The sequence below is a fragment of the Trachurus trachurus genome (assembly GCF_905171665.1).
Source record: "Trachurus trachurus genome assembly, chromosome: 9".
NCBI classification, from domain to species: Eukaryota; Metazoa; Chordata; class Actinopteri; order Carangiformes; family Carangidae; genus Trachurus; species Trachurus trachurus.
This window is the reverse complement of record NC_139895.1, coordinates 28,031,582-28,058,123: the sequence shown is the minus strand read 5'-3', so window position 1 is coordinate 28,058,123 and position 26,542 is coordinate 28,031,582. Positions and strand designations below refer to the sequence as shown.

At 44.1% G+C, this 26,542-nt stretch overlaps 3 protein-coding genes across 5 annotated transcripts; 1 reads left to right on the top strand and 2 right to left on the bottom strand.

Moving 5' to 3' along the window:
* Positions 1-4,250: 4,250 nt before the first annotated feature.
* On the bottom strand, positions 4,251-5,878 carry nono (non-POU domain containing, octamer-binding). Its single transcript, XM_083978902.1, has one exon. The coding sequence runs from the start codon at positions 5,771-5,773 to the stop codon at positions 4,451-4,453; it is 1,323 nt and encodes a 440-aa protein (XP_083835028.1). The 5' UTR covers positions 5,774-5,878; the 3' UTR covers positions 4,251-4,450.
* Positions 5,879-5,963: 85 nt separating this feature from the next.
* Positions 5,964-9,470, top strand: pold2 (polymerase (DNA directed), delta 2, regulatory subunit). 3 transcript variants are annotated; one of them, XM_083978900.1, is made up of 11 exons: positions 5,964-6,067; positions 6,527-6,759; positions 6,864-6,985; positions 7,081-7,204; positions 7,306-7,420; positions 7,506-7,704; positions 7,835-7,915; positions 8,569-8,726; positions 8,821-8,948; positions 9,032-9,133; positions 9,245-9,470. In XM_083978900.1, exons 2-11 carry the CDS (start codon positions 6,534-6,536, stop codon positions 9,403-9,405), a joined length of 1,416 nt encoding a protein of 471 aa, XP_083835026.1. In that variant the 5' UTR covers positions 5,964-6,067; positions 6,527-6,533; the 3' UTR covers positions 9,406-9,470. The 3 variants fall into 3 exon arrangements, with proteins under 3 accessions (XP_083835026.1, XP_083835025.1, XP_083835024.1); XM_083978899.1 differs by lacking the exon at positions 5,964-6,067 and adding an exon at positions 6,228-6,348; XM_083978898.1 differs by lacking the exon at positions 5,964-6,067 and adding an exon at positions 6,312-6,447.
* A 36-nt stretch (positions 9,471-9,506) lies between these two features.
* aebp1b (AE binding protein 1b) lies at positions 9,507-23,631 on the bottom strand. Its single transcript, XM_083978895.1, has 22 exons — positions 22,789-23,631; positions 21,669-21,839; positions 21,513-21,575; positions 20,360-20,773; positions 18,593-18,667; positions 17,959-18,024; positions 17,591-17,674; positions 16,406-16,477; positions 16,195-16,304; positions 15,667-15,806; positions 15,489-15,573; positions 15,255-15,399; positions 15,066-15,154; positions 14,362-14,485; positions 13,883-14,079; positions 13,590-13,766; positions 13,183-13,346; positions 11,966-12,453; positions 11,418-11,557; positions 10,974-11,073; positions 10,711-10,877; positions 9,507-10,597 (listed from the first exon to the last, which is right to left on the bottom strand). The coding sequence occupies exons 1-22, from the start codon at positions 23,036-23,038 to the stop codon at positions 10,214-10,216; spliced, it is 3,705 nt and encodes a 1,234-aa protein (XP_083835021.1). The 5' UTR covers positions 23,039-23,631; the 3' UTR covers positions 9,507-10,213.
* Between the last annotated feature and the right edge of the window lie 2,911 nt (positions 23,632-26,542).

Below are 26,542 nucleotides of genomic sequence, written 5' to 3'. Positions count from 1 at the left end.
ATCACACAGTGATTTCTTTTGTAAAGGAATTGTTCTTAAGCGTGCAGTACGTGCATATGCGTGCAGCATATGTTATGAAATGCATATTTTAAGCAATGTGTGCACTTTCTATTAGTAAATCACCTTTTTCAACTATACAGTTGTCTAGAAAATAAGACACAAAATACACAGTTGCCCATAAAGGTGGGATAATTATTTTTGTGTGATTTATTCTTGATAAAGTGTATGTCTTCTCAAATCTTTATCGATCAATCTCTTCCAAACCACTATGATCACTATGAAAATTAAACCACAATTAACATTCATAATAAAAAGAGGAATGTCTGAAAACAAAAGTATTCCAGCTTCATGTGCAACAGTGTTTATGGTGGAAACTGCTTCAACAGTCACCTGAACTGTAAAGGAAATGCAGACATTTGACATATTGTGAGGAAGTCCTAACTATACAGTGTGATAACCTTAAAACAGAGCAACAGAAATAACCATTAAAGCAGAAGTAAGTGGAATATTTGTGTTAATATAAGTCTTAAATAGTTATATCTTCCGACAGCAATCACTTATATAGAGTGTTTGGTCTGAAACACGGGTCTGTCAGTCACTCTGCTCTGCTGTAAGCCGAGGAGAAAACTTTCCTTGTATCCTACAACCTTTGAGAGAACGGCATAAAGGGGCGGTCCTCTCTGTGTGTGCAGCCAAGGGATGTGCGTGAATGTGGTGACGTAGGGACGAGGGCGGGGACTGCTAACTCCATCGGCTGACAAGAAGTTAGCCAAAACGACCAGATCGCTTACTTCTGCTTTAACACTACATTTGTTAAGTTTCCTTTGACAATGTCACATTTATTATGCTAAAAGAATGAATTTCATGGTTATTTTTGATGTCCATGGTCTTCATGGTCTTCATAATGTAGCCTACCTTTTTGTACTTTTTTTAAGTATATTTTTTGGCTTTTTTGCCTTTGATAGCACAGTGAGATAGACAGGAAAGGGGGAGGCAGAGAGAGGGGGAATGACATGCAGGAAAGGTCTGCCCGACGCAGGATTCGAACCGGGGACGCCTGCGTTGAGGACTGTAGCCACTACATGGGGCGGCCGCTTTAAAGGTGTAGGCCTACAGAAAAGAAAATTGAATTTGAGCCCACTCTGGATCATAAAATTAGTGTAATAACTCATCTTTCAGACAATGTAGACCAAACTTTGTGCAAAATTCTATTTTTGAGTAAATCCGGGATGAAAGTGTGTATTTTTTTTTTCGCATTGGATAATGCAGGCGCACGGATTATACGTCAGCCTGTACACGATTCACCAGCCACTGATATTAGATCCGTCATCCGTCATTCAAACGTCTGAGACACGCACACACACACGGAGCTCGGGCTCGCCCCAAGCTTTGAATATCCCGCCCGCTCGATAACGACCAATCAAATTCGTTTTCCTCACTCAGGTAAACTCGTGTTGCAGCTCGTGACAATTCGGCGCGACAAACAGGACAAACGGCCATTTCTGTACACCTTTAACCACTGCGCCACGCACCGCCCCACCTTTTTGTACTATTAGCGTAGACAGGAGTTCCAATGATATTGTATTCCTAGGAATTCTTTCTTCTTCTTCAGAGGAAATCCTACTTCCCATGGCTGAAAAATCACCAAACTTTGCACAAAGGTCCAGTCCCATAGCCTCGTAAACCAGCCTCTCGCGGAAATGCATTTCATTTCATTTCTCGGGAGAGTCTGGCCTCATCCCCCCTCTAAGCGTTTGGGGTGGGCAGGAGCTGGGCGGGAGTAGTAGCAAAGACGGTTTAATATCTTTGGTAGTAGCGTTGACAGACAACCCCATTCAGCCAATCAGGAAGTTGGTGTAGTGACGGGGCGTTGCACCAGTCGGTCCCTGATTGGCCAACGTGCTGTGTCAATCACAGCGGCGACGCTGATTGGCTCGGCCTTCTGAGGGTTTCAGGCCAAACGCTTACAGCGGCAATGAGGCCAGACTTTCCCTCGGAATGAAATGAAATGCGTTTCCGCGAGAGGCTGGTTTACGAGGCTACCAGTCCCATGCCAGATTCACTCAATTCCAAGGAATTTCCATACCTTATTTTTGTTGAACACTCTCAAAAAAGGTAATTATTTTTATACTATTTCAATACACATTGCACAATTTGATAATGAGACATGGTTCATTTAAATGTTGTGTGCTTAGCATTTCTTCATCATATTGCATAAATGATGAATGTGGATGTATAGTAGTTACATTTTTCTGGGGTTAACAGCACAGAAAAACTTGATTTAAACATAAAATGTAATGCTAAATAATTTATCTCTGGAGGTCCTGGCAGTTAGTTAAAACTTTCCTTTATCCACAAGGCTGAAAGTCTAAGTTACTTGTATAAATTGTATTTATTATTTCTAATGATACATTGTTTTAATTACCCATAATTATGAATTGAACAAATCATTCTGCAAGTTAATCTGCTAAGTCATTGGGTTTCATTGGTGGGGGCTCAAAAGCCACAGATTCATGGCTGATTAAAAAAAAGACACCTTACACAGAGAGAGCTGTAGAAAATCTCCTTCCTCCAGTGTGCAGAGTGTTTAAAAGAACACAACTTTAAAAGATCTCAACTCCAGATAACAAACACTTTCCCCTATTTATGGTGGAGCACTTGTCAGCCATTATTTATTGTTCTGGCTGGATAGTGGAGCGAGCTGGTTATCTTGACATTTTGGACTCCGACACAACATCTGCAATTATCCTTGGGCCCTCTGTCATTAAAGGAGGTTGATCAAGCATTGAATAGCTGGATGATTGATATTCAAGATGGTCACTTATAAGATTCTGCTTTTGATTCTCAGTATCACACTAATGTCCCTGACTGCATCTTTTTGTATCAGAATTTGCTGAGCAGATGTTGACCCACAAGCACACTGCAGCTGTTTAGTTATTATGTAAGTCTATTCAGTTTCAGTGGGCTTTCATGGACCTAGTCCGTGTTTACAAACAAGTCTCTCTCTGCTTGGTGTTTTTTTTTTTTTTTTTTAATTTATTTGGGTTTCATCTTGACAGGTCAAAAAGTGTATGCATGTGGAAAGAGGGGTTTCATGAAACTTAAACACAAGTTGTGTGTGATGGTAAGCAAACATTACAACAGAGTGCTGCTGAAATCAGCACTAGGAGCAAGCTGACACGATACTAGATATTTGCATTGTACTCTGCTGAGACTGATGAACTCTAACCTTCAAAGTCTAAGACAATTGAGCTGTACATGCAAATGCACCTTCTCTCTACATGACTGATAGCTTTCTGGACAACACCAGTATATATACAAAAAGCTATAAGAACATGAAAACATGTGTCAAAACTCAAAAATCAAAGCAACTTCCTATTCCTCCCTTCCTCCCCTCCCTCTGGCTCATAAGTCTGGATCATAAACTGTATAAAAACAGGTTAGTTTAGTGCGGTGTCATCACCCTCTGTGTCACTTTACACTTTAGTGTGTAGGCATGAGCTTTAATCTTCATTCAGTGATCCCTGTGGGCTAGGAGAATGACTCCTGTCTGGTCGGGCAGTTAGTGAATTTTCCACGAAGCCATCAATAAAAACCAGGGGGCGTTAGGCACACACACACACACACACACACTGTTGCTATAGCAGGGAAGGTGCCTGTTCCCCTGGGCCTCAATAAGCCTTAACAGTGACACACCTAAATGTATTAGGTACAGCCATTACTAATTTGAATTACATCTAGTATTTCCTGCTGTAAAATATCATGACATGTGAGAAATGTCCTGCATGTAGAGACAGGTATCACAGCAGTTTTTTAATTAAGTGTGACATTGTGATAGATTTAGTCACATTTGAAGGTATTCTCTCAGCTCCCCTGAGATTATTTAGTATAGTAGTAGTATACTGTAGTCATTATGTGCTGCCCTGGAATCAGGTTATGGGGCCGTGCCAGTGTGGTGGTTAAAATCAATACTGTAATCAGTGAGAGCAGTGAGGAGGCACATAATGTAAGGTAGAGAGAAATGCTTTGTCAAACCATCGTGGAGAAAATATGTATTAGTTTAATCAGTGCCAAGGAGGTGAAATCTTTTGCCACACACTTCTTTGAAAGACATTGAGGGTGAGGGTCTGACTGTTCTAATAAAACCATTTTTTTTTTTAGGGAATCATGAATTTATTCCAGAAAAGTTAACATATCCAGGACAAAAACATTTCCTATCCCTATGAAAAATACATTAAGGTGAGAAATAATGTAAAACACATGGCTCATTTGGAGAGTTTGGACATTTTAGTACTAAAACATAATCCAAAAGTACAAATAAAGTTTTAAAAAAGAGAACAAAAACAAAAAAAAAACACATGCAACAATTTTCAAAGTTCAAAAGCAATGCTCACTATCTGAACTTCAAAATACAGTGAGTATGAAAATGGAAAACAAAAATTGATGCGATTCAAAATCTACGTTGCTTATTAGGTCCATAGTCTCCGGGCCCGGGGAGACCTCTGGGGAAGCCTCCCTGACCGCCCCCGGACATGTTGTTGTTTCCTGGCCCTGGCATCATTGACGTATTCTCAGCAGCCATGGCAGAAGCGTTGGCAGGACCAGAGTTGCCACCCAGAGAGTTCCTGTTCATGGGCATCCCATGGCCGCCCATATGCATCCTTATGTCTTGCTCCCTATTTTCAGGGAAGTTGCCTCTGAAGCCCTCCTGCTGCCTCTTCATCATCTCTTCGTTGCGCATCCTCATCTCCTCCTCTCTCCTCCGGCGTTCCTCCTCCTGCCGGAGCTCGGCCTGTTTCCTCTTCTGCACCTCCTGACTGTGGAGCTCCTCCATCCTCCGCAGCTCCTCCTGCCTCCTCAGCAGGTCCTGCCTCATCAGCATCACCTGGTGTTCGTGTCTGGCCGCCTCCATCTCAGCCTCCAGCTTCTCCTGGGCCTCCTTCATGTTGCGGTCCACCATTTCGTACTGCTGCTTCTCCATCTCCATCAGAGCCTTCCAGCGCATGGCGTACTCGTACTCGAAGGAGCCTGGCTGAGCAAATCGAGGTGGCTGCTCACGCTCTTTGTGATACTGCTGGTTTTTGTTCATGAGTTTTTCTGACAGCCCCTCCTCTTCATCAAACTGCTCCATAGGCTCCACTATAATAGGGCGAGGGAAAGCTGTGAGAAGGTAGGCACCATCAGTGCACTTATCCAGAGCCTTTCTAGCAGCTGGCTTTGAGGTGTACTCCACAATGCCTTTCCCTGTGGGCCTCCCTCTGTCGTCCACTATGACCACAGCTCTCTCTATCTGACCAAAGACAGCGAAAGCCTCCTCCAGCAGCTCGTTGGACACAAAATCTGGCAGATTCTTCACACCCAAAGCTGCGCCGTGTGTTGCAAACCTCACTCGTATGGGTCTACCTTTGAACAGAGTATCATCTAGCTCGGCTCTAGCGATCTCTGCTATGATCCTGGTCTCCAGCCGGATGAAGCCGAAGCCTCTCTCCTTGTTGACGAAGATCTCACTTGCCTTTCCGTATTTGGCGAACAGCTTCTCGATTTCCTCCTCGGTGACTCCGGTTGGGAGGTTTCCCACGAACAACCTGCTGCGCTGGGTGAAGGTTTTCTCCCCGGGCTTCCTGAAGCTGTGCAGGTCCAGGGTTAAGGCCTCGTTGGGGTTCATCTCGCTCGGCTCCGGCTGCTGGCCATTGGTGTTTGTCCCCCCGGGCTTCTTCTGGTCTCCCGGGCGGTTCAGGCCGTGGTTCTGCTGCGGGCCTTTGTTTCCTTGCATGTTTGGCGACGAAATTTTAATCCCAGGTCGAGGAACCGATCAAGGAAAACACGCAAACTCTTAGCAGATAGTGGCGCACAAAGAGCTGCGAAAATGGCGAGGCTGCGTGCTGCCGCGACGCTATTGTGACTTCACCGTAGCGCGACGTGCGTATATGAACGTATGACGTAGTTTTTGTGCGACGCTGAGAAAAAAACAAACAAACAAGTTAGACACTGGACCATAATAAATCCATGCACTGGACCAGCCTATTATTTGTAAACAAACAAAAAAGTAATAGCATCCGCGATGTCTGTAAGTGTGTTTCATTTCCAGTGAACGCTGATGTAGATGATCTGTTGTACGTTTTTTTGTGTGTGTTTTGTGTTGCGGTACCACAGCTGCGTTTTTCTCGCGAGAACACGCACGCGTCTTGAAAACTCCGGTATGTTGAGCGGGTGATTTCGCGGGAATTGCATCTTTGGCTCGCTCGCACGGGACAAAATATAAAGAAAAGGGGGAAATAAAAATAAAATACAACTTAATACCCAAGTAAACACGGGCAGCAGCTGAAGTCCGACTCTCCTCCTGCAAGGGTAAGGTCGTGAATATTTTGTCTACTTAACAGTCGACATGTTTTGAAGCAGCAAAAGGCGGCTGTCACTGACGTCGGACTAATACATGAGATTTGTCAGGTTGTTAAAATCAGCAGTTAACGTGTCGCCAGCTAAAGATTGTGATACATTTTGCTCACCTCTCCTCTCGCTGCTGCAGGACAGTCATGTTCTCAGAGCTGAGCGCCCAGAAGGAGGGCTCCTCTCTGCTCTGCCGCCCTGCCTCCGACGACCAGGGGCCGGTGTTTGAGAGGACGTCGCTGGCCTACAATCCGTGCGCCGAGCGCTACAAAATTGGGGAGAGAAGCTTCAGTCGTCAGTATGCTCATATTTATGCAGCACGACTCATGCAGATGAGGCCCCTGCTGTCAGAGAGAGCCCGGCAGAAGTGGGGTAAGTACAGGTCATCTTTAAACCTTTATGTGGGTTGTGGGGAAGCATTTCTGTTCATACGTTCATGTGTGTACTCATCTGTCGCCCTGCTCTGTCTCTGCCAGGATCAGATGTGGTCATCAGGGAGTTGTGTGATCTTCAGACAGGAGAGCAGTGTTGCATTGTGGGCACCTTGTTCAAGCGTATGGAATTGCAGCCATCTATTTTGAAAGAGATCAGTGAGGAGGTTGGGACACAGGCTGAATCTTACCAGCAGACTCCCTGAATCGGCTCTCCTGGAAGTGCCATGCATCACCTCTGTTTTCTTTCTTTCCCCTTTAGCACAACCTGCTGCCTCAGCCAGCTCGAACCAAATACATCAGTGACACAGATGAGCTGATACTTGAGGATGAGCTCCAGAGGATTAAACTTGAGGGCAAAATCAACAGAGACAAGTGTGTGACAGGTCAGGACCTTTTTTTTTTTTTTTTTTTTAAGGTTGTTGCATCACAATCAACTCGCTATTGGATGCATGTCTTGTATGTCATTTTCTGTTTTCTCCACCAGGTAGTATCATTGCAATATATGGAGCTGAGAGGAACGACGGAAAGTTCACAGTTGAGGACTTTTGCACAGCTGATCTCCCTTTGCAGTCAGCGAGACCTGCACTCAGCTCAGACAGGTGAACACACAGCTACAGCCACAGAACCTAAGTCCCAGCCGTCTGTGATGATGGAGTCTAAAGACCCTTGTCTGTCTTCATTCAGGTTTGTGCTTCTGGCCTCGGGACTGGGTCTTGGCAGTACTCATGCCGACAGTATGCTGGGGCTGCAGTTGCTGGTTGACATGGTAACCGGTCAGCTTGGTGACCAGGGGGAGCAGAGTGGAGCAGCAACAATTTCCAGGGTCCTGCTGGCTGGAAACCTCCTGAGCCAAAATACTCAGGACAAGGATGCATCAACGAAGGTGAGAGGAACTAGACCTGGGTTTAACCTTGGCACTCATTTGATTGTGTTTATAGTATTACTCTCTCAGTGAAGAGGGGATCAGATATGTAAAAATATCAAGTATTATTTTACCCTCTCTCTGTTTTTAGGCTAAATACCTCACAAAGAAGTCTCAGGCTGGCAGTGTGGAGGCTATGCGTCTGTTGGATGAGCTGCTGCTTCAGCTGGTGGTGAGTCCATGTTTGCTCCTCACATATATGGACTTAGACGCAGTTGGCAGTTCATTTATGTCCACTTAGTTTAAACTTTGCAGTAAATCCAAGTCTCCTGGAACATTAGTGTGCAGCGAGTGTTCAATCTGTTGCTGTTAATTTCACTTTGTGTATTTTGGAGGCTGCAATAATGTTCAGGCGTTGAACTCTATTTCTTTGTACAGAGATGTTATTTATCCTTCCCTCACTGATGTAAACGGTGTGGACAGAGTAGTGGAAACATTTGTCTGAATATTGCAAAACTGTTTAATTTCACCTCAACCTGCAGCTCCCAAAATAACCAGAAAGTTGAACCATTACCTGCCAGAAACATTTTGAATTCAAACATTATAACCTTTAAAAAGGACCACACCTTAGTTTTAGTTAGGAGCACCTCATAAACGTCCAACTGAGTGTATGTTTTCACTACTTTTTCAGAATGAGTTGACATTAAGAAGGGCACTTGGATGTTGTTTTTTTTGACACTGTACAGACAAAGTAATTGATGAGACAGTGACAGATAAATTGTCAAAGAAATGAGAAGATATGACTTATTCTGTAACTTCAGAGAACCACTTTTAAAACACTCATAATGCAATGTCATGTTACATGCCACTCCCGTCCTTTTCCAGGCCTCTGTTCCAGTGGATGTAATGCCGGGCCAGTATGACCCCACCAACTACACCCTCCCACAACAGCCTCTCCACCGCTGCATGTTCCCCCTGTCCTCAGTATACCCCACTCTACAGCTGGCGTCCAATCCGTTCCAGGCCAACGTTGATGGAGTGAGGTCAGCACTGTCACACACATGCACTGTCTGCTCTGTCTAAACTAAATGCACACACATGCTTATAGGACTCTGCTCTTGTTTGCGTCCACTAAAGGTTCCTGGGGACATCAGGACAGAACGTCTCTGACATTCAAAAGTACAGCAGCATGGACAGTCACCTTGAAATACTGGAGGAAACGCTACGGCTCAGCCACCTGGCCCCTACGGCCCCTGATACACTCGGTTAGTGAAGTCGATGCATAATAAAACACACACTTTCTGGATGATTTTGCTTCAAATGATTCACACTATTTTCTGTTGATCAGGTTGTTACCCATTTTACCAAAAAGACCCTTTCATCTTGGAAGAGTGTCCCCATGTATATTTCAGTGGCAACGCCCCAACCTTTGGGTCCAAGCTCATCAAAGGTCAGTATAGAGCAACGAACAACATGTTTACATTATTTCAAGCATATTCTATTTGAAGTGTTTCCCTTATACTAGAGTCACTCAGTGTATTTCTTCTCCTGTCCCTGCCAGGTGCTGATGGCCAGGAAGTTTTGTTGGTTACTGTCCCAGAGTTCAGCAGCACCCAAACGGCTTGTCTGGTCAATTTACGCACTCTTGAATGTGAGCCAGTCAGCTTCTCTGCCTTCACTGCTGACGAAGATGAGGAAAGTGAAATGAACATCAGTCACTGAAGGTCCATAACCACACACAGTACAACATGCTGAGACGTCTTGGACACTACTCATGTATTGGCTAGAGTCTAATCAGATCTACATGGGGCCAAGAATCACAGTCTTCTTGCTGTCTGGTATCACGAAGGTCACAAACTGCCTTTAGAAAATTGCATCAGTGTTTCCTTTTTAAGGCGAGCTTCGTCACAAGACCATAAGAGCATAAACAGCACTGATATCTTAGTATTCTGCTCTAAAATTAGAAATCAGTGTTCACAGAAGGTGCTGAAAGAAGAAATCACAATCATTTTCTATTAACAAGCCTTTATTTGAAAAACAACTCCTCTATTCCAGCTGTAGCTGAGGAAATATGACAGAATACACCGTCCTTCCTCTGACTCTGTTACCGACTGTTAATAAATGCTTTACACACCGTTAGTGACTGTTCATACTGTAAAAAATATTTCTGCCAACATGTCATGTTTTTTTCTTTTTTTTCTTTTTTAAATGTCCATTCACAATAAACATTTCTTCATTAAAAAAGACAATGAGTCAGGAAAAGCGCAGTGCGAACTGTCAAACTGAGATGATACCATTCATTAACAGGGTCAATTTCTGTGAAGAGTCATTGCTTCAAGTGTTAAGTAATAGATACACTATCTTTACACAATTATTATAGATGTTCTGTACATTCCCATTGCTCAGATGTCATACAAAGACAGGATTCCTCTTTTCATTCTTTGTCAACCTGCTCCAAGTACAACAAGGCAGTGAGAACTACAAGTAGAAGAGGACAGATGTTTACAGAAACAGGCTGTGCGTGTTTGGTTTAATAGTCGTCGATCTTGTATTCGTAGTTATAATCCAGGATGGAGTCTGTGAACCCGCCAGGCGTCGAGGACTGTCCCTCCATAACGGCCCACGAGTCGTACCAGGAGGTGGTGGTTTCTGGTGTTGTGGGAATTGTGGGTGTTGTTGTCGTCGGGGGTAACGTTGTTGTCGGCCTTAGCTTCATTAGTCTCTGTTGCCGAAGGCGACGGAGACGAGCTATCCTGAGCCTCTTCTGTCGCTCGGCAGTGAGTCGTGAATTCTCTGAATATCCGTTGTTGTTGTTGTCAACCACACGTCTGTTGCCATTAACAACAGCTGGATAGTGGACCCTGTTGTTGCTGTAGCTCAGTCGAATTGGCTTGTTTCCATTTAGGGCCATAATCTGCAGATAAATTGAGACATTAAATTGTATGACGTACTTTTGATTGACGTGTATTGTGGGTAGGTTGGGGTGGAGGGATGGTGATGGGGTGTGGATGGATGGCAAAGCCGTACCTGTTTAATGCGATCCCAGTTGGACTTGGCCAGGTTGAAGCTGCAGGTGGTTGCTCCTGACTGATACCCCACCACACAGAGTTTTGTCACAGGGGAGAAGCCCTCAGCTCGAGCCGTCACGCGGTACTCCCCTGGGTTCAGCAGCCTCCAGTAGTCTCCTGTTGGAGCTATAACAGCAGAGGACAGAGGACAGACATTTAGCTTCCAGCTGACTAAAAAATTGGATGAGTCTCAGGGAGGTGAAGACAGGAAGGGCTGTACACCTGTAGTGACGTCGTGGTTTACACCCTCTACCGACACAGTGGCGTTTGCAATGACGTTCCCCTGCTGATCCTTTACGATGCCCCTGATGCCGCGATGCACCTAGAGACAGAGGGAGAGTACAGTAGCTGAGAGGGGGTTGTGAAGTTCACACATCCCAAAACATTTTCACAGCTGGTGGATAAAAAACAACAACAGAGAAACTAGAGAAACTGACAGAAGATCCTCTCAGATCAAAATTGTTGCTATTTTATTACATTTCTGGGAGCTATCACCAGAGTCTTTTTTTTTCTTTTACTTTGACCCATAAAACCGTCCCACCAGATATGAAAGGGCTTGGTTGGTAAATTGAACTGGTCAGATTGTCTTATTGTGCTGTAACTTGATGACTAGATAGCACTTCTTCAGGGTTGTCTGGTCTGTATGTTGTGTTTGTTGCTACTGACCTGCTCCATGAAGATGAGCATTGCTTCTCTGTTCTTCTCCCACTCCTGTGCCAACTCGCTCACATGAGGGAACTTATCGCAGCCCAGGAATATGGATAACTCCAAACAGTTGGTGTGCAGGTAGCTGAAGTCATTCATGCCTAGAGGGAAGTACACACCCCATCAGTAAAACCTAGAGCTTGCAACGCACAAATTGTCCACCAGGGTGTGTCATAAACATATGCAAACGGTTAAACCAGGCCAGCAGGCCTCCACTCAGGGCCGTTGCTAGGAATTCTGGGCCCCTGAAAGAATACTTAAGTGGGCCCCTGTCCCCTGACTTTTCCACTTTTTTTCTTAGACTATAAGTATGTATTATCATTTTTTATTTACTTTGTTTTGATGTTAATGCAGCATTACTATGAGTACTAGTCAGGGTCATATTATGCAGAATAATTCAGTCATACAAAGATTAGACTACTGGGGTTTTTTGTGGGCCCCACTGGTTGCTGGGCCCCTAGAATTATCATCACCTTTCTCCCCTCTACAACGGCGCTGCCTCCACTTACTGCCTGTGATTGGCTTCCATTTAGCCCGGTTGACGATGCCGTGCCCTCCTGCAGAGTTTCCCCCGTGGCAGGAGCCGTGGAAGTTGTGTGTCATGGACAGGTGCGTGGAGGCGTACGAGACGGCCAACCACCTGAAGAGCGACTCATCAGCGATAACTCGAGGCTCGTCCTCAGGCTCTCCATGCTGGTAGCCTCCACCTCCTCTTCCTCTGTCATCCTCCTCTTCCTCTCTGTGGCCGTAACCTTGATTGTGACCGTGCTGATCATATCCGTGGTCGTAACTTCGTTCGTGGCCGTTGTCATAGCCGCGCTCGTAGCCACGCTCGTAGCCACGGTCGTAACCATGATGGTCGTAACCGTGGTCCTCATAGCCTTGACCCCTCCGATCCTCCTCTGGCTCCGCGTAGCCCCTGTTTCTCCAGTCCTCCTCTGGCTCCTCATGGTAGCCCCTGCCCCATTCGGTCACATCAAACCCGTCCTCCTCATACCTGTAAGAAATGACTCTTATGATGAACTCTTTCACTTGGCCGTAGCCACAGCAGGAGGAAGAAGGAAAACCCTCTTGTTGTCCTTCTGGGTCAAATTGACCCAATCTGTTCCCTTCCTCCATCCTTCCTTCTTTCCTTCCTTCCTTCCTTCCTTTCTCCCTTCCTTCTTTCCACAATCCTTTTTCCCTTCCTTCCTTCCTTCCTTCCTTCCTTCCTTCCTTCCTTCCTTCCTTCCTTCCTTCCTTCCTTCCTTCCTTCCTTCCTTCCTTCCTTCTTTCCTTCCTTCGTCCGTCCTTCTGCTTCCTTCCTTGACCTAATCTGTTCCTTCCCTCCATTTTTCTTTCCTTCCTTTTTCCCTTCCTTCAGTCCTTCCTTCCTTTGTACCCTTCGTCATTACTTCTTCTTCCTTCCTTTTTGACCCAATCTGTTCCCTCCCTCCATCTATCGTACCTTCCTTTTTCCCTTCCTTCTTTCCTCCAATCTCTCACTTCGTCCTTCCTTCCTTCCCTTCGTCCTTCTTTCCTTCCTTATCTCTTCTTTCCTTCTTTCCCTTCGTCCTTCCTGCCTGCCTTCCTTCCTTTGTCACTTCGTCCTTCCTTCCTTCCTTCCTTCCTTCCTTCCTTCCTTCCTTCCTTCCTTGACCCAGGAGGACAACAGGGAAAGGAAGGAAAGACATGTGTAGAGCAGGGGAACAAGGACAGAACACAGAGGGAGAGAGTTAAGTCATACTGTCTCTTCTTGCGGCTGTGGGGTTTCTGGCTCTGGGCGGGCTTGTTGAGACGCAAGTTGTCATAAGGATAGGCCACAATTGTCTCCCCACCCTGGAAGTTTGCACCCAACACAAATGGATAGTTTTTCATCCAGGAGATTATGGCCCTCGTCTCCACAGCAATCTGGAGCAAAAGAAGAATGGGATCACACAGATAGTCGAGGGAAGCACCATGTAAGAACAGGACGCCATGATTTTTGCCATAAGATACACTCCAGATGTTTTCGTAGAACCATTTTATCGTAGAAAAAAAACACTTGAAAGTGCAGTGTGTTTACTTTAGAGTGTTATTGATTTTTGTCCACAAATGGAGGCCCTATTCCTCAGCATTTCTGAGTACGGAGTTGCAAAGAACTCTCCTTCTTACCGAGCTGTTGGCCTCAAAGTTTTCTGGAAGGGGGACATGATGGTTGGGGGTAAGTTTGGGCACCATGCCCTTATCATCAGCATCCCAGAGGATGCTGTTCAGGTCTGGGAAGTTCTGGAAAATGTCAAAGCCGCTGTCAGTGAAGTGTCCGGTGGTCCAACTGGTCAGCTCTGATCCCTGCAGGAGGAGAAATTGGATAGAGTGAGTGAGCTATGATTCACTGGCATTTCCTGTTTGTTTCCCTTTTTCCCACTTCATCCCACTTCCATCATAAACCGAGTCTCTTCACTGACCACTTGAAAAGCTTCTTCGTGTCCGTCGGGGTTAAGTGAGGGCACCAGGTGGATGCGTATCCCCTCCACCAGCCGCTGGGCTCGGGGGTTTCTGTCTTTGTACTCTTTGCACAGGTACTGCATAAGAAGCAGAAGCATCTCCCGACCCACCGCCTCGTTTCCATGGAGACCTGCCGTGAAGCGAAATTCCGGCTCACCTGTGGAGAAAGACGGAAGAGACTGTGGATGAGTGTCTGTTGACCATAATCTGCTGACTTCCACCTGGTGTTTATTTGGATTTCCTGGAATCACGGGCGGTGCTGCCGAGACCCAACAGTCGTCAGGTTTTAATTTCACCCAATCAGCATTTCAGTGTTAGAAAAAACAGCTGGTTTCACATTTTTTCCCTTCCGAGAGCATTGTGAAATATAATGCAATACTAGCAATTTAACGAAACAGTTCTATCTGGCTGTTTCATGCTGGTTACAACATTTTCCCACCTATTTCGTGCTCTGTGGGGTTGCCAGAGATGATCATAGCCATGATTTCCTGTCCCTTGGAGCTGCGGCCCAGGCTGTAGATGCTGGTGATGTTGGGGCACTCATCGTGTACTGACTTCATAAGCTGTGAGATGATTCAAGCTCAAGGTCACATTTATTTGTATAGCACATTTAAAAACCAGTCTAGGTCAGACAAAGTGCTTTACAATACTAAACTGTAAAGCACCAAAATGATAGAAATATAAGATACACAATAGTCAAAGATACAACAACGCAACACTAAAATGACATAAATCAGGCCAAGTTAGAACTCTCTGTAGGTTTGAAAGCCAAAGGCCATAAGTGAGTTTTTGGAGAGGACGTCTGAGCATGTCTGAGCTTCCACACATTGAAACAGACTGTATGCAGATTATTCTTTATAATTACATTTCCACATTGTTGATGGAGCAGCTCTTTATTACAATAAGCAACATCGTGTTAGTGTGGAAAGTCTTATTGCCCTCTACTGATTGAAATACTAATAATTGTGAGAAAATGAGTTCCCTGCAGTGGTTTTTAATATCATTTTACATTAAAGTGCACTGGAGAAACTGGTTCTGTGTTTAATTGTTCCTTAGAAATTGTTTTGTTTTAGTCTTTGGAAAAATAGCTGAGGATTTCCTGTAGATGATGTTCAGAGGCCCATGCGCAGGGGTACTACTCACTGAAACCATTTCTGAGTAGCTGTGATATTTGAACTCCAAGTAATCCACTGGAGTTACTTCATTCTGCCTGTGATGAGCAGCAACTGTATCTGTGAGGTGGAAGGGAACAAAAATACATTATTAATTAAATGTGTGTGCGTGTGTTTTAGTGCATGTGCATGTATGTGTGTGTTAATGTGTGAAGCTCACCAGGCACGGGGCAGCCAAGGACCTCCAGCCTCATACACAGAGAGCCATTCCAGCTCTGGGGGATGATCCGGATGTAGCGGGCCAGCACGGGCTCTGCCAGCTGATTCATCACCGGAGTGTCCGTATCACTGTTTCCAAAGAACAACTGGACAAGAGGGAAAGTGAGTCAGAGAAAAACAGAGGAGACATCACGCACAGTCCTCAGGGAAGTGGGACGAATGTAGGTGAACTCACCCAGTCAGCGTATCCATCATGGATGGTGGTCCATTCTCTGCTGTCATTGCTGAAAGCCACGAAGTAGGACGTCACAAAGTCGGTCCTGTAAGGAGACAACAACAACGCCGGCAACATGTTGAATTTAGGAACAGATGAGGAGGTGCGTTCACGTGTTTGCATGTGCATTCGCCCTTACCCATTCGAGGAGTCTCGTCCCTGAGTGATGACGCCGGTGAACTCTGTGTCCTTGCGAGCGTCTATCTCAAACCAGTGGATTCTGTCCTCGGAGTTTGCGCACCACGCTCCGCCTCTCATGTCATCCTCGTCGTCAGAGCCCTGGGAATCACAGAGGCCAGAGCACACGCTGCCTTTGACTGAGTGACACACTGCACATCTACTGTACCCTTGTGTAAATTCACACTCTGCATGCACGTCACAGCTTCTGCGATCGCTCTGAGTAAGAAACCAGCAGTGATAAACAGTAGAAGATGTATCTGCCCAGTTAATTACTTAGCCGCTAAGACATTTCTCATGACTATTAAGATTGTTGAACATAAATTGCCGAAGCAGCTGCTGGAAGTGACAGACTTTGTAATAGCAGTAATTATTTTCCAACATGTGGCTGGTGGTAGCTGGTGTTTATTCCAAAGGCCTGGCAGTATGTAAGTGATGGCTGTGGTGTATACAAGTGTCCAGACCAGCGAGTCCTTGTCTGATTGTGTACCTGCATGTTGAGGCGTGCCCTCGAAGGTGCAAAACTATACTGAGACATGGAGGAGGCTGTGAGCTGATCTGACTCCACCTTATGGGACTCCATACCGAGGGGAGGACACTCTGCCACGTACACAGACACAACAGAAGGAATCAGACGTCATGTTAAGTGTATTAGCAAAGCTTATACAATGTTCTCCAGATTTAAACAGATGTCAACTTACTCTTTGGCTCTTTGAAGACACGTGGTCTGTTCCTGGCACGCTCCTCTGCCTCCTTCAGCTTCTCCGCTCTCGCTGGCAGAGATCAGCAAAACTCAATGTAAAATAAATTGCTGTATCCTGGCTGGGTATACTATATTTCTCTCACTCTCTTTCTGCCCAGAAATCATCTAGGAACTCATCATTATTTTTGAAAGAATCCCCTGAGAGGACCTGGGAGCTGGAGAGCGGTAAAAGAGACAAAAAAAACAACCCAGATGTTGGGATTTTCCTCCCAAGTCCAAGTGTGCTGTGATGTGATCAAACTCAGATCATCCTGACCCAGAGAGCTTACTATTGAAGAAGAATCCCATCTATCACTATCATTATTTATTAGTTTATAATATGACTGCCAAAAGTCTTACCGACAGTGGGGGGAGTGTTGTAAAATCACTCGCCTACTGCACATGTCCTACACGCACAAGCACACATAAACATACACATGGTCACACACGACGATACATGTATGTGCAGTCACACTTTTGTCTGCTTTCGTGGCCCAGTGTTGCAGATAAGGTAACTCACAACCATCAGAAACATCTAAACTTGTGCTTTTCACTCTGATCTGCAGTGATCCGTGCACACAGGAAGTGCCCTATTGACACCGGCCCTGACAGTGTTATATATCACTGGCTCCAGGCTTGACTCCTCAGCCACCAGGCAACCTCAGTGCACGCAGCAGACACGTGGCAGAAAACAAGAGCTGAATGTGATTTGAATACTTCAGACTCCTGCATCACATGTTTTCCTGTTGTCTCTTTCCTTCATCGCTCACACTAATCCCTCTCACCCTCTTTGCTCTCAGTCCAGCTCACAAGAGATTTCTCAACTTTTTTTCTTTTTTTTTTTTACAAGCCTAATCTCCATTTTGTTTTGGAAGTTTGAACTTTTGTCCCTATCACGCAAGTCAAAGCAAGTACCAAAGTCCTGCTGCCATAGCCTGGTCAGAAATCACATCTGCATTCCTTTATAAACAGAAGTGCGATCCAAGGGAGCGAGCTAGCACCTTTGAGCTGTTATCTGTTACTGCTTTGGCATTTAGGTCACAGCCCATGTTCCTTGCTTTGGCAACCACAGTGTCTCATGTAGTCTGACATGAGAGTGCAGAGTTGTGTTATATAAGAAGAACTCACATCTGGGTTTTCTTACCTTTCTCTTCCCTCTCTCTTTCCTTCCTTGCTCTCTCTCTCTCTTTCTCTATCCATTTTTCATCAGTCTCGTCCTCTTTTCTCCCTGTGGGAAATGAAAAAATCATGGATAATGTTATTGCAATATCATTAAACACGCCAGCCCCATGGCCAGGAGTGTATGTCCATGTTTTTGAGTTTTCATAAGACATTAGGAACCATAAATAGCGAAAAGGACACAAAGGATCTTTTATAAGTCTGGAGGGTTATTGACCTGGCTGCTGTTTGTCTCTTTTTTTTGTTTGCTTTGTTGGCAGAACCAGTGGGTCTAATACAAAACATTTGTGTATATGTATGTGTGTGTGTCTGTGTGTGTGCATGTGTCCATACTCATTCCATATTCATCGTAGTCATCATACCACGTCCCCTCGTAGGGAGGAGTGGCTGTGGGCTCATCTGTGTAGAAGAAAAAAACAAACAAGCGCAAAGTCAGACGACTCACTCAGAGGCACCGCCACACTACGAGTGAGATTTTATGAGATTACATAATTGAATCTAAGAAGTTTTACAGGTTAGTACAGCCCTGATTTATTCAACCACAACAAGTGTTCTCTGTTTGGATGCCACTGTAACACCCACCATGTAATTAAGTTGTTAAATCTTTAATTTGCGTTTACAAGAATCATAACACAGTGGTAATATGAAAGCAGGGGCTATTTTTCTTAAACTCTGCAACACAACTGCGGAAAGTTTTGTTGACCTTGCGGAACTAAGCAAATCCACCCACTCCTGTTTGAAAAGTGGGGCAGGTTAGTTCATAGACTCACTATAATGTTATTCCCATGTGCTGAATAGCTCCTGATCCCTCATCTGCCCCCGGTTTTAAGGCACAGATGGTATGGACATCTGCAACTCAACTTAAAGTGAAGATTTCTAACAAGTCAATCGACCAATTGGAAAATGTACCTATAGACCGATGGATTTTGATTGAATGAGAATTGAATGTGTGAGTGACAGCAGTTACCTGGTAGAGTTTCTACGATGATTTCAGGGCTGACCTGTTTACCGTCAGGGAACGGAAGATTATCTGGCGCCTCGACTGCAAGAGTGGAAAGAAAAGAGAAGGTCAGACAAAGGGATTGCTTGTGTCAGGAACGGACTGAGAAACAGGAGAATGTAATAGAAAAAGCAATGTGATGGGTCAGTGGAAATGCTGGAAGAGCAGAGGTACAGTACATACGCTGGAAACACAGAGTAATGACAGCATGTCCGGTTTCGGTCCAGACAAGTGTCACAGAGCTACACTACACACTGTTTCCAGCATCTGATCCTGTGGAAATTTAGTTAAGTCACTGCTGACTTCAGGTGGTCAGAAGCTGGAGGAGATAGTAACTGTAATAAAAGTATTCAGCATGAAGTCTGGATGACGTACAGGATATTAGTCACCAGGTATTCGTTATTCAGCCTTATTTGGAAACAGTACGGCGACCTGCTGAGACTATCAGGTCTTCTGTTTTCAATTTTAGCCACAATGAATCAATGAACTATCCTCTGTTGCCACAGCAACATTAGATGAAAGTGTATCATTTTTGCATCTGTTGTGTGGTCGACATACATTTTCATAGGAATTTCCATCTTCAAACTGATTTTTCACTATGCACTGGATTACAAGTTTTGTAGGCTACTCTAGAAAAGAAAACAAAGATCACAATCTGGTAAAAAAAGAAAGAAAAAAAAGTGGCAACAAACCAAGCCATCCTCTTGCTTCACCAACAGTGAATCAGTCAGAAGGATTTGTGATGAATCACACACTTTACAATGTAACAAAAATCCAGTTATCCTGCACACTTAACTCTTTCTTCTAATTTAAGGATTATCACTCTTTCAACCTGCAACAAGTTACATAATGTCACACAATTAAAAGCTGGGATCTATTGCATTTTGATGTGGCTATTAACAAGTAAACAAAACCTCTGAGGCTGAAAAGTAAAGGGAATGTAGAAGTGCTTTAATGCCTAAAAGTGAATCCCCATGTTTTAATACCAAATTCTACTGCAGAAATCACCACGTTTACGGCCTGGTACAAAAACACGGCTTTAGCCTCTATCGTTAATTTCCTCCTTCATCACCTCTGTACAAGGATATATTTCAACCTTGGGGCTTAAAGTTATGCAATATCGTGGGCATGGTAATTTGAGTGACAGGTGGATGTGACCACAAATCCACTAGCTCTCTGCAAGGCATTACCTCTGCTAAGTCCCTAAACACAACATCTAGTAAATATTAGACAGATAAAGTTGGCTGTTCAGTTAACTGACCAACAAATCACTGGGAAGTCTGTGCTCTTATTTTGTGGCGAGTAAAAATCTAGGATTATTTCATTGATATGTTATAATGCTACAGTAATGAACAAACCCATCAACAAGCTAATTAGCCAAATGAATTAATCTTGGGTTTTCCTTTGAGCAAATGCTTTGCCCTGACATGCAGTAAAATTTCAGCTCCCTGACAGAATATGTTAAACAGGGTCAACACAACTAGTTGGTCCTAAAGTTGAGCAAATTCTGAATTTTTCTTTTCACTAAAATAAAATGTCAAAGCCTCATTTTGGTGAAACCCTGTCTCAGTAGTCATATCTGGTTTCTTTGTTGTCTCAACGACTTCCAGTGGTCTCACCACAGAGGTCATTGTTGCTTCATCTATCTCATGCTAGTCATGTCTCATTTCAACTGTCACCCTACAAACATCCTTGATCTACACAAAGGAAGGAGAAACAAAGGCTTAGACATACATGTGGCATCCCAGTAATCACTGTCATCTGTCCCAACCTTCCCATCAACCTCAGGAGCAGGAGGCGTTGGTTGAACCTCTTCCCAGTAAGCGTCATAGTTATCAGTCACAGGAGGGTACGGTTCTTTCTCGTCTGGCTTCCAGTAGTCATCATAGATGTCGGGCGCTGAAGTGGACGGCTCTTTCTCGTCTGGTTTCCAGTAGTCGTCATACCCGTCGGGCGCTGCGGTGGACGGCTCTTTCTCATCTGGTTTCCAGTAGTCTTCATAGGCATCTGTTACAGGAGCACTTGGGTCTCCCTCCTCTGGCTTCCAGTAGTCATATGGAAGATCTGTGGTCTCAGTCTCGGGCCGAGGCCCGGATGGTGTTGGATCAGCGTCCCAATAGTCATCGTCCGGTTTCCAGTAATCATCCTCTGACAGAGAAACAGATGGAAAGACTGGCTGATGGCAGGCTCAGATGTCTGGACAAATACCTTTTGTATGGCTCTCAAGTTTAACCTCAGATTATATTAAACCTATATTAAACTTAAACTTGAACTATATAGGAGGGGAATGTCGGCATCTAAAGTTGTACTTAGCAATACGCAGGGAGCGTGTGCCTGTTCAAGGGATTTATAGTTCTTATTCATCTTAAATGTTGTAGCATTTGGCCTGTATTATGATTAAACTCCAGCCTTTTGTTATTTTTATGATGAATTTAAAGCTAATTCCACGTCTTAGGCTAGTTTTGCACATAAAATGTTTATTTATGCATCCACATCTCCAGATCTTTTTTTTCTCTGTCAGACTTTAGTGTTTAATCCCAACTAAGTCTGGCACTTAATCAAATTTGAGTCTGGAGCTTCTACTGGACCACAAATGGTTTATGTGACCTTTTTAAACAGTAGTCAGACCTGTAAACACACTTTGATGTGTGACATGGGTGGAGTTCCCCTTTAAATTCTTTACACTTTGTCTTTTTGGTGAAAAGGGTTGTTCCAAACCTTTACTATATTTTGAGATAATAGGGATAGACTGTTGCAGTTTTTCATGGGATCCAATCAAATTCAGTATCAATCAGGCTATGGAGGAGTTTGAAATTGAAATTAAAGATTTAACCCCCCCTCCCCACCCCAATCAATTTCATACAGTTTCTAAGCGTGTGTCACTCACCAACATCGGGATAGGGGTAGTCGGTGTACGGCTCAGGTTCAGTGGGTGGTTCAGTTGGGATGGCTGAGGCAGTTGACAGACACAAGGTTAACAACATTCATTCAAGTCCAAGTCGTTCAAGTTCAGACTTGGCTCATCGCTCTGCTCTGTCCTCACCTGTGGTGGTTGGTGGTAGAGTTGTGGTTGTTAGCTTGTCCTTCTTCTTTCCCTTCTTGTCAGTTTTGGGCTTTTTGGTGGCGTTGGGGTCCTTTGGCTCTTTGTTCTTCTTCTTGTCCTTCTTCTTCTTTTTGCCTTCCTCTGGTGCTCTCCTCAGTCTGTGCAAAAGCCCTAAAAACATAAGAAAAACATGAGCAGAGAGAACATTTTTCACGACTCTCTTGATAAACTCCAACAGTGTTTTTTGCAGGTCACAGTCTGCCAATACCAATAAGGTCCCAATTTGCTTATCAATAAAAGCAAATTCATATTGAGTACTAAAGCCACTCATAAAGCTTATGTTATTACAATCTGTAGCTTTGTCTGTGTCATTGATAAGCAATGAATTTGAAATTTCACAATAATTTATTCCCTGCAATATCAAAAGGCAACACAGCCAGGGGAAATCCAGACAGCCAGATGCATTTCAGTGGCTGCTTGAGGTCCATTAGTATTTCCTTCTGAGGCTGTCTGAGTCCTGAGGCACTTCCATGGAAAACACTTCCCTCTCTTTCCATTAGTTGTGCTCCATTAACCACAATTCCATTTAAATGACAAAATATGTCCAGATACTTAATAAACATATCACTCTCACCTCAGCAACATCTTACCACAAAAGAGCAAACCCATCGGTGTGACTCATTAAAGAGCCACTTTGAGCTGATGTGTATTACATGTGAAGTTCAGTTGGAAGGAAAGGAAAGAAAATAGGTTTATCACTTATGAGTATTAGTCATTGGAACCCATTCTTCCAACTTAAGTGCACAACAGAGTTGTTATTAATCATGCAGTTACTGCTACGGAGGCGGGGAAAAGGTCAGCGTTATAAAAATCTGTCTGGAAGATGACCTTCTTTTCTTGTGTGGCGTGTGTAAAATCCCTTTTGCCTGTTTATCCCCTGCTGTGTAGCAGGGGAAAGATCAGCACGTTGACTTTCCCATGCCTGCTGGAGCTGTCAGCGACCAAATGGGTGTGTGTCTGTGTCATAACTCAGACCACACCTGAACATCTTTGAAGTCTCGTCTGTGTAACACACCAGTGCTTTTATAAGTCAATTTAGATTTTTTTTTTTTCCACTCACCTGCCTGCGCAGCTTCCTCTGTGTCTCTTTTGACCTTGCTGCTGCTTGCCAGTGGGTGTGGGTCCTCTGCAACTCCTTGCTCACTTTCTGGGTCATCCAGGGACTCATTTTGAAGCTGATCCCCTGCCTGCTTCTCCCCTTCAGGCTGTCGGAGAGAAACGATCCCCCCAGCGCTCTCCCCTCCTCTGGGTATCAGCAGACAGCACAGGGCCAGCAGAGCCACAGACACAACCACAGTCTGGCTTCTCATACCTGCTGCTCTTCCAGCTGCAGAATCCTTTGGTTTGGAGTTTGTACCTCTCTGTCTCAGTTGTCCAACGCTCAACCCAATTCCTCAGTCCTCCGCAAGATTTATATTTCACCCTTTCCTCCCCCGTGTCCTTTTCATGTGATCCACACTTTAACTCCAACAGTGAAATGTCTGCGGCTCCACAAGTCCCCACAGCCACAGTGTCAATCAGACTCAGGCTGGGCTAGACAGAGATGGAGTGGGAGGGGGGTAGGGATAGGCAGGGAAGGAAGGGAGGTGGGTTATAGAGAGAGACAGAGAGAGAGAGAGAGCAAAGGAGCAACCCACTCAAATGAATAGACTGGGTTCCTAATTGCCCTGCAGCTATGGTCAGCTGAAAAAATAGAGTAAGATAGAGGATCCCCCTCACCTGGCTGACGAGTCAGAACAGGTGCAGGGCTCAGACAGAAGATGATAGGGGGGGACAATGAGGGAGATGAGGCCTCAGACTGTAGGATTTGCACCTCCTGTGTCAGAGAAAGAAGCCAGCTCCTTTAGTCTGCAGTTCCTGTCGAATTCCTCGGTGGAGAGCTCTCGCCCATGCAGACTCACCAATAAGCAGAACAGCAGGAGAGAGGAGTGACTCCTCAGACATAGAATTCCACAGGAGGAGGAGGAGAGAGGGGCTGAAGGGGGAGGACAGAGGGATATATGTGTGTATGTGTGTGTGTGTGTGTGTGTGTGTGTGTGTGTTAACAAAATCAAACAGCGCTAATCATTAGAGAGAGGAATTCAAAGAAAATGAAAACAAGCAGGAGTAGAACATAAATTCTTTTTCAGTCCAGGACTTGTTTTGGTTGGGAGTGAATCTTTGCTTTCCATCTCGTCTCAGCGGTGCTCAGTCATTCTTTCCTCAGAGTGGTGTATAGCTCGCTCTCTTCTTTTCTGGAGAAAAAGTTATGGCAAGCAAGGGGGCCATGGAGGAGCACATATACACTTGCATACAGAATAGTTTGAGCAGATGATACAATTATAATCTTTTAAGATGGGGGTGTTTTCTTTGCCACCCCTTATCCTCCTCCTCTGTTTGGAAAGGCTGTCAGGCACTCCAAATGCTGGAGGTGATGTTTATTTTGTGCTCTCGGTGAAGATGTCAGACAGAAACGACAACATTTGGAATAAAATCTCCAAAGAATACAATAAAATCAGAGTATGTGTTATCATCACATATTAAATTCTTCAAATTAAGGAGGCGGAAAGTTAACCTTGAGTAGGCTACAACATCTGCCCGAGAAAAAAGGCAACATGTTACTCTGCTTATTCAGACACTTTGCAAAATGCAATGACGTCATCCCGAGTTTTTGCGCCAGTTTTCCAAAAGCCTCCATCGTCACCTGCACTCTTCCATGAGAAGAGGTTTATTATCCAGAAATGTCTGATATTTGAATAAAGTGGAGTAATCAAAACACTCCTACAGCCCATTGAAGTCCTATTAACTCTGCTCAGTCATCAGAGCATTTCCCTGTGAATGGGATTCAAACTGAGCACATTCTCAGACAAGACAGACACACAGGACACAAGAGAAACCGTTCAAGTGCCTGCAAAGACACATCGGCCTACCTGGTAAAATAATTCAGCTCATACACTCAGAGAGAGGGCAGGGAAACAGAAAGTTTCCATCAAAGGAAAAACAGACCATGGAGAATTTGATTTTAAGTAAACTGTATTGCAGCATGCAGTGATAAGGGATATGACTGGGACTGTGAAGAATGCAGCAGATAATTCAGACTACAGTAAGGTCAAGCAGAGGCCTTTTTAAATTGGCGAGGACACAGTCACACACAGGGGAGCAGCTAGCTGGAAAACACTTTTCACTGAAAGCTGTTTCACAATACAGAAAGAAATGTGTGTGGAAAGTACTAAGACCAAGTAATAAAAACCAAATTAAAGCATAGAAAACAGTACATGAATCATTTTTATTTATTTGTATTATGTGCCAGAGGAAAGCCACAGTGAGATAAGACATGTCTTTCATTTGTGCAGAGGAAGGAAGGTTTCTATAGTTTTGAGGCTGTGGTTCAATAGCTACATAAAGTAAGACTATGTAAAGCTGAAGTAAGAAATACTGTACATTTCTCTCTTTACAACTAAATAGTTCAATTTGTAAGTGATGAATTAGCTTATTTGGTGGCTAATGGTACTCTAACGTAGGTGAACAGACAACTGTGACTTACATAGCAATTAAAAACAGTAATGGCTGTATGTAGTATTGTAAAATGTAGTGTAAAATTACGGTAGCACAAGTAGAGCAGAGTCACAAAGATGCTGCGCTGAGTCATGTCAGTGGCACGGTAGAAACAGTCGTTAGCTCACATTATAGCTAACATTAGTCACCTTAGCTACTGGTCTGAGTGCACTGAACTGATCAACACTGTATTTATGGCTTATGACTTTTTATCTTTCTACAAGTAAAGGTCTTGCATAGAAAAAATAAGAATAATGTATTAGTTATTATTAGTAGAAGTCTTTCACTATCATTTTTAAATGAATGGTACACAGGTTATGGTTAGGTTTTATGTAGCCTACTTCATACATGTACTGGGTAGTTAAATCTTTAATAAATTTGAAATCTTAATTCATTAACTACAGCTGTCAAACAACTGTAGTGAAGGAAAAAGGGGAGTATTGAACTCTGCTAATGTTATGGTAGGCTTCTTGAGACTGATCTGATAAAACATTATGCTCACAGGGGCCATTTTATTTGCATGATGAGAAATTTTACTAATTACACTTCATTATTAAGTAGCCTACAGGGTTTAAATACTTAAACTCAGTAAAAGTACTGGTCACATCCGAGACACAACAATCTAAAGTCAGGCCACTTACATTGTAACTGTTCAGACAATATGTAAGTGAGTTGAGTTGACCTCAGTGGATGACTGACAGAGACAGACAGTGACTATGAGCACCAGAGGCCCTAAAGTAAGAGTTAAGGGTCTGTTCACACTGACCACACGCACAACTTCCACACAGTTTAACTGCATCACAGAAACTGGTGCACTTAACAGACTCGAGTTTTTAATGGACCTGACATCACTTTTATTTGTATATCCGTAAATTCCTACAGGTCAGCATAAGCAGAGCAGTATGCATTAAGTTTAAGGGTCTGTGCACACAGCCTTGAGCTGAGCGTCAGCATCTACTGGGCAGGAAACAATGACATCAGAGAGGGAGAGAAAGAGAGGAGTTGGGGGAGGGGAGGCAAGAGTGAGAAAAAAAATGCTGTAATCCAGCAGGCTCACTAGGTACAAATGGAAACAGATTCATAAAACTTCATCCTGCTCTTTTCTCTTTATTCTCACTGAGCATCCAGACAGCGTAAATACTCCAGGATGCATGCAGATACATGATTGATTTCTGTGCTGTACATTATTAACACATTACAGGGCTCCTGGGTATTATAACTTCAGTTGTGACTTGTCTCTCCACTACAACTAGGTGCATGTTACATAATCCAACCATGAA